Source organism: Gavialis gangeticus, unplaced genomic scaffold (assembly GCF_001723915.1).
Source record: "Gavialis gangeticus isolate Ggan-Ray unplaced genomic scaffold, GavGan_comp1, whole genome shotgun sequence".
NCBI lineage: Eukaryota > Metazoa > Chordata > Crocodylia > Gavialidae > Gavialis > Gavialis gangeticus.
The window spans coordinates 113,396,040-113,406,210 of record NW_017729031.1 but is presented as its reverse complement, the minus strand read 5'-3'; the positions used below and the strand labels follow the sequence as shown (position 1 = coordinate 113,406,210).

Below are 10,171 nucleotides of genomic sequence, written 5' to 3'. Positions count from 1 at the left end.
GGATGTGTGCCAGTGCTCATATGGCTACTCTTACCTCCCCCTGTCTGCTTCTGCCAGGTCCTACTGGGGGGGTGTGGGTCATGTGCATAGCACAAAGGGACCATCAGCACCCTGCTTCCACAGGCCATGTCCCACGCACCTGAAATCCTTGCGGTTGTAGAAGTCCCAGGCTGAGGCATGGCATACCACCTCCTGCCCATCCGTTGGCTTCTCCAGCATGGACTTGGCCCAGAACTCTGGGGGCATCCCCAGAAGCCCCAGGGAAGTGAAGAACTCCTCTGAGACCCGGAACATGTGCGTGGCGTTCCAGTTCTGTGCAAGCAGAGACCAGAGGAGGCTGCTGTTATGAGGGCTAACCAGAGGCTGCCCACCTTGGGCCAGTCACATAGCAAGTGCCTGTGTGGCAAGAGGCCACGTTCTGCCTTTGGAGAGAGTTGTTAGAGAATAGGATTAGACTAGATATCAGGAGGCACTACTTCACTGTCAGGGCGGCTAGGATCTGGAACCAACTTCCAAGGGAAGTGGTGATGGCTCCTACCCTGGGGGTCTTTAAGAGGAGGCTTGACGTCTACCTGGCTGGGGTCATTTGAGCCCAGTTTTCTCTCCTGCCCAGGGCAGGGGGCCGGACTTGAAGATCTACTAGGTCCCTTCCAACCCTATGTCTATGAGTCATGGCCAGGTTAAGAATGGAGGCCTCCACTTATCCCACCGATATGGACTATGCAGGCAGCTCTTGATATTGACCTGGCCCCAGCTCTAGTGGCAGCTCCTCAGGGAGAACACCTTTGGTGAAGATGGTGCAGTACACAAAGGTAGGGCCATCCTGGGGGTAGTTGATCTCTCAGCTGGACATTAGCCATTCCCACTAGCCTGGCATCTTAGGTGCAGGTGCAGACCAGGCAGGACAGTAGAGAACAAGACCAATGAGTGTTGACTGTTAGATCTGCTCCTCCTCTCCCCATGGTCACTGTGCTCAGAGGGCCCAGCCTGGGCTTTGTCATCACTCAGCAGGGAAGGGATCAGTAGGCTGCTTTTCTGTTGTTTCCCTCCTTCCTCAGCCATTCCCAGCTCTGCTCCCTGCACTAAGGACCAGACCTATAAGCTCTGTAGAAGAATCCTCTGCAACTACAAATGGCTGCACACCTGGCACCAGACCATTCTTCTTGTTGCAGCCCAATTTGATTTGGAAGAAGCAGTGGCCAGGATTGTGTTGGCTCTATGTCCCAGTTCCTGGGAGCCTTGCAGTCTACTCATAAGGGAACCCTCATCTTCCCCTCTGTTTCTTTCATCTTTCTGGCCTGAATGGTCTGTGAATCTGCTTCCTTTTTTCATGTCCTCTCCTTTCTTCTCTTGCTTTATTCTGTTCTGTATCCCTGGTAGATGTGAGCCTATTTCCATGGGTTGCAGCAGAGTCACATCCTTACACCAGGGAGGAATCTGACTCTCTCTATTCTCTCAGTTCGCACCAAGCATTTTACTTCTCCTGGACCTTGTTCAAGTAATGAAGGTGGGGCTTGAAGGCAGGCTCATCCTGACAATATCTGCACTACCCTGTCCCTTCCCTGCATAAACTGGACTCTCCCAGGGCTCATCCAGACTTGGGGGCTGTTGCTACTCAGAATGACTCTTCGAGAAGAAATGACCACACAAATAATGGTCCTTGAAGCATCTGCTTCTCCTGGAGCTGGCTGTGTCACTGGTACTGAGCCCCTGGTCTATAAAGACTTTTATGCACAGCCAGCCCTGCCACTTCAGCAGAGTTAGAAGACCATTTCCATGACCTCAGCCCCTTCTCCTCCCCAGGCCAGCCGTCCCTACTTGTGTGGCTTTGGGAGTCAGGATACTGCTGTCTTTCAGCCACTCATGGCTTCCCCATTCTCAGCTTCTCCAGTGCTCAAGGCACAGATTGGGTGTGTTTACACGAGACACTAACTGCACAGTAGCCTAATAACACTGCACAGTAGCATGCCGGGCAAAACATGTGCTAATATGCTACTGCACAGTTAGTGTCACTAAAAGGCCACGTACCAGCATTACTGCGCAGTAGCACCAGCCACTGCACATTGATTTAGTACTTGGTTATGCAAGTACTAAATTTAATGTGCAGTAATTATGGCACATTAATGAATGTGTAGACATACCCATTGAGTCAAATGATTCTCAGCTGCAAGCTACACTTCCTCCTTTGCCACCACCACTAAGTCAGTGATCCTGGGGTGCTTTGAGATCCTTTCAGGAGTTCTGTGGGGTGCCATGAAAAGTGAGCACTGTTAAGTGTGCAGACATGATTCACAAGATAAACCCAGAGATTTCAAATAGGAATCAAGAGTGTTAAAACCATTCTGCCTGCTTTGGTCTTTCTAAGTCCCTTGTTACAGAAGAACTGCTCTATAAAAACTAAGAGCTGGTATTCTCTGAGAGGTGCTTCAAGTCTGAAAAGGTTGAGAACCATTGTTCTAGGCCCTTGGTTTGACAATGCAGTGCCCTCCCCTGCAGCACTGCTTTGCCCGTGCTATTTTATCCTGCAAGGTGGTAGGCAGATGCAGTTAGCACAAGGCACGAGCAATGAATTTAAACACCTCAGGCAACCTGCAGGCTGGGGAGCATCCCTGCTCATTGCTATGGGCAATACTGAGCAAGGCAGCTTTTAGATGGCAGGGAGGCCTCTCATTGCCTGCCTGTTGATTTGCATATCACTACTCACAATCCTTACAGCTGCTGCCATAGCTGCTGCCCAAGTCCTGTGTCAGGCTTGTGGGCAAGGTAATAAACAGAGACAACAAAGAGCAGCCAGTTACTTACTTTCTGAATCATGGTGCTTGTGACGTCTAGGTTGGGCTTGTTTGGGTAGGGGACCATCATGTCATAGATGTTGTTCCACTGCTGAGCCCACATGTTGCCTGGAGAAAAAACAGCCACAACTCAGGGACTTGAAAAAGCAGGCAGGTGCTTGGTCTATTCTTAAAACAGTGGATGTTTTCTGATGAAGGGGAGGGGCCCAAGAACATGCTTTGGGAAGTGCCCTGCAGGGCTGCAGACAGCTGCTTAGAACATCTAGCCCCATGTGAGCCCTCTGGGCACCACAAGGGAGACACTTGGCAGGAGGACCCACAGGTCTTCTCTGGGAGAAGGAATGAGTTTAGACCTTCTCTTTTCTTGATTATTTTAAGCAGCTGCTCTTTTTTGGGTTTTTTTGGCAGGGGGTGGAAACATTGGAATAAGAGTTTCTGCCCATGAACCACAGTGTGTGCTAAAGCAAGGCACTTCCCCTCTCTGCATTCAGTGCCCATGTCTGTAGGGATGGAATAGTGACTGTCTGCCAGGAAAGCTGGGAGGCTAAAGTGAAAAGTGTGGCTGGTCTTCAGATGATCAGCACTGTGGAGGTGTGAAGTGTTAGTGCCAGCAGATGGGGAGGGGATTGCATACTTTCCATTAAGATTTACTCAGCAATGGAATTTCCCATCCCCGCCCTGCCCTTTGCAGAGGTGCCTATGAACTGATGTGGCCAGCATCAAGAGGGTCCAGAGGAGGGCCACTCTCATGATCCAGGGACAGCAGAGCAGACCCTATGAGGAGAGGCTATGAGACCTGAACCTGTTCAGCCTTCACAAGAGAAGGCGGCTGTCTGTAAACTTACTTGGGGACCAGTGGGGAATGGGAGAGACCCTGTTCCCCCCAAGCACCTCCCAGAGTAACAAGGAATAACGGTCATAAGTTGTTTGAGAGTAGATTCAGGCTGGACATTAGAAGGTGCTACTTCACTGTCAGGGCGGCTAGGTTCTGGAACCAACTTCCAAGGGAATGGTGCTGGCTCCTACCCTGAGGGACTTTAAGAGGAGGCTGGATGATTACCTAGCTGGGGTCATATAAGCCCAGCATTCTCTCCTGCCCAGGGTAGGGGGTTGGACTTGAAGATTTACTTAGGTCCCTTCCAACCCTACCAACTATGAATCTATGAACTCTAGGAGCTCCTGCAGGCACTGTGGCTCATTTTGCAATGGTGGGAAGTGCACAAGTCAGAGCACAGCTCCTCAACTCCGCTGTGCCCCAAAAAAGGACACAGTGGGTCTTTGGGTTTCATTGCATGCCCTATGGAGGAAGGGGAATTTCCCCAGGTGGAACAAGTGCAGAATGTATGTGTGACCCCCCATTCCCATTGTCTCCTTTAAGTGGTGGATTTGACTCCTGCATCAGAGACCGCTTCCAGGGGTACAGCATTCTGTGCATATACAGAAGCAAGCTAAGTCCACTGGACCATATGAGCCATGATCTATGCTTGTGTTGAGGCTGCCTCTAGACCAGCCAGGTGTCAGTGGGCACCTGGTCATGCTGGCTGGGGAGTCAAAGACAGCCGGATGTGATGCTGAATGGTTCCCTCTCTTGCACACCCTTAACTACAGAAGCTGGGAGAGACTTCACCACATCCACCCAATGAGCTGCTAGGCTTGGGTAGGTCTTTTACCCCTTTTTAAAGTAAATAGTCTGCAGTTACCTGTCCCAATCCCCTTCTCCAACTTTCACAATCCCCTGTTCCTCACCTCATGGCAATCCCACAATTCCCCTCTCATAGCCAGAACTGAGCTGCATACTGGCACAGCTGTTTCCTTTACATGCTGGAACAGGAGGGGGAGAGACCCTCCCCAAGGGGAAGGACACTTCACTTACCCAGCAAATGGGCAGGGATGGGTCCCTTGAGGTTGATGTACTTGGCACCATAGCGGTCATACAGCTTCCTCCTGACAAAAGCGTGCAGGTTCAGGTAAAGGGGCTCCAGCTGATGGTAGAGTTGTTCCAGATCATCCTCAAAAGTGGGTGAGTCATACCAGGAGCGCCAGTAAGCACCAGTGTCTGCAAAATCTAGCCGTAGAGAGCACAGAGCCAACAGCTGTGAGTCTTGCACCTGGGCTACAGTTTGGAGGGCATCCTCCCCAGTTTTTCCACTTGGCACTGGGGGGGCTTGGCTGCCCTCCAACAGGCTGCATAAAGGGTAGTAAGTACCTCCCTTCCCTCCAACTCACAGCACCAGTTAACTCCCAGCTGGGGCCTATAACAGAGATCCCTAGCCCTGTTACAGAGAAGAGAAGGCCAGGTAAGAAAAAGTAGCAGGATACCTTTAAAGCTAGAACGTTTTCTGAGATGACTGTCTGCAGCAGTGACAATGTGTAGAGGTTGCATGGGGGTACACGTACACACCCCGATGGCTGCGCTTGTGACTTAGGCAATGTGCAGAAGGGGCAAGCGGAAACGCCGGTGCCCTCCCTGCAAGCACTGGCTGATTGTTGTGCTTGCTGTAGCCTTTTTGGGGAGCAACTGCAGTGATCAACTAGCGCTTGCTCCCAGAAGCAGCTGCAGCCCCTCCCGGAAGTGGCTTAAGCGAGCACAGCAACTGGCAACAGCAAATGGCCATCATGGGATCAGTCCCCACCCTGGTCGGTGGGACTGGTCGCAGCGGGGGCACATGCCCCCCGATGAAGGTGGCATCTGTTTTCCAAGGCACCCCAGGGGAAGAAAAGAAACAAGAGACACAAACTAGTTGAAGATCACTTCAGATTGGACATAAGGAAAAACTTTACAATTCGAATGCCAAGGATCTAGAACAGATTCCCCCCCAGAGGTGGTATAGTCACCCACCCTGGAGATCTTCAAAAATTGTCTTGATGCCCACCTTGCTGGGGTCATCTGACTCCAGCAGTCTTTCCTGCCCAAGTGCAGGGGGGGCTGGCTCTTCCAGCCCCTAACATCTATGAATCTATGAAAAACTGAAGGCACCCACCTAAACAACATATTAACTATGGGCACTTATACATGTGCAATGAGACTGTTCTGACATGCTGTAACTACAATTCATTGGAGCAGACTTGATTAATTGAGTCTGCTGGAGCGTGGTAATTACTGTGCGCCAGCAGACTCCAGCGTCATGTGTATCAGCATCCCCACATGGAAAAATGGCAGTGGGGTTACTTTAACTAAAGCTCGTTCAATGAGTTTTAGTTAAAGCACCCCCAACCACCATTTTTCAGCATGGGGAAGGTGATACACATGATGCTATGTGTGCTTTAATTAGAGTGGGTCTTGGAGTGCCCCCCCCAGCACATATATAAATATCTTATAACATCAAGGTGTAGCAGAAGAGAAAGAGCCAGATCAAAGGATTGGGGTAGTGGATAGGTGCTGTGCCACCACTAGGAGGTGCTATGATCACTCCTGGAATGCACCCTGTCACAGGGCTAGGGGAGAGATCTCCAGGTGGCCTACTCTAGGGCCAATCTGGCCAGCAGTATACCATTCTCCAAGCTATAGTGATTGCAGGCATGGGCAAACTGGGGGAGGGGACAGTTGCACCCCACCTGGGCCTGGCTGATAGAAGAGCACTGCAGGAATGGTGGGCAGCTAGGCACAAGCTTGAGCAGCCCTGTGGTTACCTTTGCTGCACCTTACCAGGCCTTACATTGAGCAGAGCCCTGCTGAACCTTGCTCCAGGAGTCTGAGAGGGAGTTGTCACACCTCAAGGTACAACTCTGGGGGGGTCTTAGGAGTTACCCAGGTGTAGGTGGCTTCAGAGCCAGGTCTGGTTTCACACAGTTGAACTGGCAGAGCAAGAGGTCACTCACAGCAAGGCAGTGAAAGCCTGGCCGTGGCGCAGTGGTGGATAAGCATCCCTGTGGTCCACCTGGGTCAGGGCCTGGTCTCTGAGATCCCCAGCACCAGGTGCAGAGTGACCAGCACTGGACTGTCCTCTTGGCTTTTCTGGGAGGAGTCCATTGGTTTCCAGTTTACAACAGAGGGAGAGCTGAACCTCTGCAATGCTACATTCTGTGCCAGGCTTTGTAATGATTGGGGCAATCTGAAGAGGAACTTTCCTTCTTGACCCCCTCCTCTCCTCCCCTGCCTCTTCTTCCCCTTCCACACACACTCTCATAGGCTGGGGCCGATTCATGACCTTCCTGCCTAAGCACTCTGAAGACACTCACTGTCCATCCTGTAGGCTTCATTACTCAGCTTCACAAACTCCTCATACTTGGACCTCAGCGGGTTGCCAGCAGAGTTGTGCCACCCTTCCCAGGCATACAACAGCTTCTTGTAGCTGCGGGAATTGGCCATGATGTCAGATAACTCTGAGACACAAAGAAGAACAACAAGGCAGTTAGTGAGGTCGGCTTGAGCTGTCAGACAGGGCAGCTTCTCAGGACTACGCAGACCCTGATGTCACAGAGAGGCTGGAACAGAGGGCGAGCTCCGCGCTGAACCTCGGGCCTCAGGCAAGGTCTCTATGGCTCGTGGGCTCAGCAGAGCATGGCCTGAGCTCAGCCTCAAGCATGTTCCAACACCGCTAGAATGGATGTATGGGGGGTGTTTGCAAACCAAATCAAGGAGTCTTGAGTCGGAGGGGGTACACATGTGCCAAAGTGAGCTGGAGGCTAGGTCAGAGGGCGTACACATGTGCCAACAGCACACGTGCAGCCAATTGACTTGCCTAGCCAATTAAGCAATATAGCAAGGAAAAAGGGGCCTTTCCCTTTGCCCTTAGGGATCATGAGGTCTGATTGCTGTAAAATGGGGTTAGATTTTCCACAGTCTCCCTGAAGTCCAGGTGGGGACCAAGTTCCCACTGCTGTGGTGGTAGAAGGACTGGGCCGGTGGAGTCCAGCCCAACACAGCTGAGATGGTAGATCCCATACATCACAGAGTGGGGCAAGCAGGCAGCAGTATTCTGCTTTTGCAGCTCCTCCAGAAGGAGACCCATCCTACAAAAGGTTGGTTGTCCTCGCTGCCTGTTGGCTGCAACAGAGGTTGAGGGTGATAAGCCCCTGACAACCGAGTGAGGAGTTTTGAATCTCAGAGCATGTAAAACCAGGCCTAATGCTCCAAGCCAGCTGGGACAAGAAAGCACCATACCTGGTTCCAATGACCAGCAGTTGGACATCTGGTGTGGAGGACACACCTTGGCAGTGGAATAGATATTGTCCATCTCACTCAAAATGGTGTTGTACTGGGGGGAGGAGGGAAAAGCTGAGGTTAGGAGTCAAAGAATGGGGACAGACCATGTGGTCACCATCAACTTGGATTCACCAAAAGATCTAAGCAGAGCCAACCTACCAACAATGTCTTGTCTTTGTGAGCATGTGGTTTTGTGGGACAGGTTGGGTGTATATATGTAGATTGGGGAGGGGGTATGTGTGGGGGGGTATATATAGATTTGTGTGTACATCTCTTGATGGGAAAACATTGCACCTGTGCGTAGTCCTATATATAGAATTTTGTGTGTGTCTCTTTATTAAGAGGCTATTGTAAATGCAGGTTGGTGCAGGTCCAGTTTTGCTTGTGTAGTTGTACCATCCAGATCCTTGTACCATCAAAGGAGCCAATTTAGGACAGTAACCTCATTCATTTTACATGCCCATATGGCACTTATACCGCCACGCAACTGCCATTTTTGGCACCAAGCACAGTCTGTGGATGTGCAAGCATCCACACAGCTACTGAAAATGGGGGGATGGAAGAGGAGAAGGGCCAGCCCATGTTTTAGACCAGTAACCTAGAGCAAGTTTGTTCAACTGGTAGGCCATGGGCCCCTGCAGCTGCCTCTCCTGCTGCCACATGCGGAGGGGGTGGAGTGGGGTGATTGTTGCTTCCCACCAGCACTGCCTATGCAGCAGGTAGAAGGGGGCCTGCACACCACACTACCCATACAGTGCACTGGCTGGGGGCTGCATGCTGCCTGCATGGTGGTGATGGTGGGGGAATCCCAGGGGGCCATGTGGTGCCGGTATTCTGGTGCCCACCCCTGCAGCACGTGGCCCCCAGCCATGCCAAAGTTGGACAGTCCTGGCCTAGAGATTGTCTGGCTTATTGCCCCAGTGGGAGACTCAGGCTCTGAGCACCAGAGTGGGGTTTATACCTGTAATTTTCCTGCTTCCCAGCACAGGGTGCAGATTAGGCACTGTCCATCCCTCCTTTTAAATCTGATCTGCTGGCCAGCCAGAGTGTGTAGGGTCAGGAGGAAGGGCACAATCTTCAGTGTGTGTGTGGTTTACGGAGACAGATTCCCTTTTGCAAGGGAGCAGGCCCTGGCTTCTAACCTTGTCCCCACTGGGGCAGAACTTCTCCACTGCTGCTACTGATAATCCATTTCTTCCACTAATTATTAAATGCAAGGGGCAGTGTCTCGGCTTCAAAAGGAGTGCTGGCTAATTCCCAATCACGGCCTGGTAGTTAGAGCAATGTGCTGGGAAGTAGGAGATACAGGTTCAGATTCCTACTGGCTGAATACAGAACCTAGGTCTTCTGCTTCCAGGGTAAGTAACACAACTACTTAGCTACCAGGGGTGAAACATTAGAAGATCTTCCTATTCCTCCTCTAACACCCATTAGCCCTGGATTTCAGCCCAGCTACATTTTCAGGATTTGTGCTCCTACTCCTGTATAGAGCCATATACCTGCCCAGCCAGAGCACAGCCTACTGCACACTCCATAGTGCAGTGAATAACATGCATGTCCACACTGCACATTGAGTAGGATCACGAAGTGCCAAAACCAGCAGCCACATGGCTAGGCGACTGCCACTTGGGTGCGGAAAGCGGAATAAGTTCCTACTCTCAATGTTGCAGGGGTTGTTCTTAACATGTGGGAAACAGCAGCCTACTGGATTTGGTTAGGAGAGCAGGATCTGCCCTTGGCTCTACCACATGCCCACTAAGTGCCTCTGGGCAGTCCTTTTGATTCTTGTTTTCCTTCTCTACCATATTTCATGGTGTATAAGTCTATGTGATGTATAAGTCAACACCATATTTCTCATTTAAAAAGTTAGGATTTTCATAGATCCGGTGTATAAGTCAACCCACATTTTATAATGATCCATTTGTAAAAAAAAAATCCATGTACGGTAAGTATTCTCTTATAGTGGAAAGAATTCAGAAAGAACAATTGCCGCCATGATTGTTTCTGACAATGGTCTTTGTTTCCAACCAGTAATTAAGTTCATTTGGTTTTTGTTAAAATAGTGCCAAATCACAAGTCGAAAACAATAATGTAAAATGATTAAAGAGAATCAATGCACTTTTACACAAAGGGAGATAAACAGCGAACTGATCATAACAGGTGTGATTACGGTAACTAATTCATGTAATTAGTGCAACTGCACCTCATGCCTTGTGCGTTCAAACTATCATCA

At 50.6% G+C, this 10,171-nt stretch overlaps 1 protein-coding gene across 3 annotated transcripts in view; it reads right to left on the bottom strand.

Annotated features, from left to right (window-relative positions):
- The window catches only part of ACE (angiotensin I converting enzyme), a 110,410-nt gene that overhangs the window by 36,341 nt on the left and 63,898 nt on the right, over nucleotides 1-10,171 (bottom strand). For all 3 annotated transcript variants that reach the window (XM_019523601.1, XM_019523599.1, XM_019523600.1), the window contains 5 exons: nucleotides 7,897-7,990; nucleotides 6,972-7,115; nucleotides 4,666-4,857; nucleotides 2,803-2,900; nucleotides 140-312 (listed from right to left, as the gene is read on the bottom strand). In XM_019523601.1, the coding sequence (XP_019379146.1) occupies nucleotides 140-312; nucleotides 2,803-2,900; nucleotides 4,666-4,857; nucleotides 6,972-7,115; nucleotides 7,897-7,990 (701 nt within the window). The remainder of the gene's footprint in view (nucleotides 1-139; nucleotides 313-2,802; nucleotides 2,901-4,665; nucleotides 4,858-6,971; nucleotides 7,116-7,896; nucleotides 7,991-10,171) is intronic.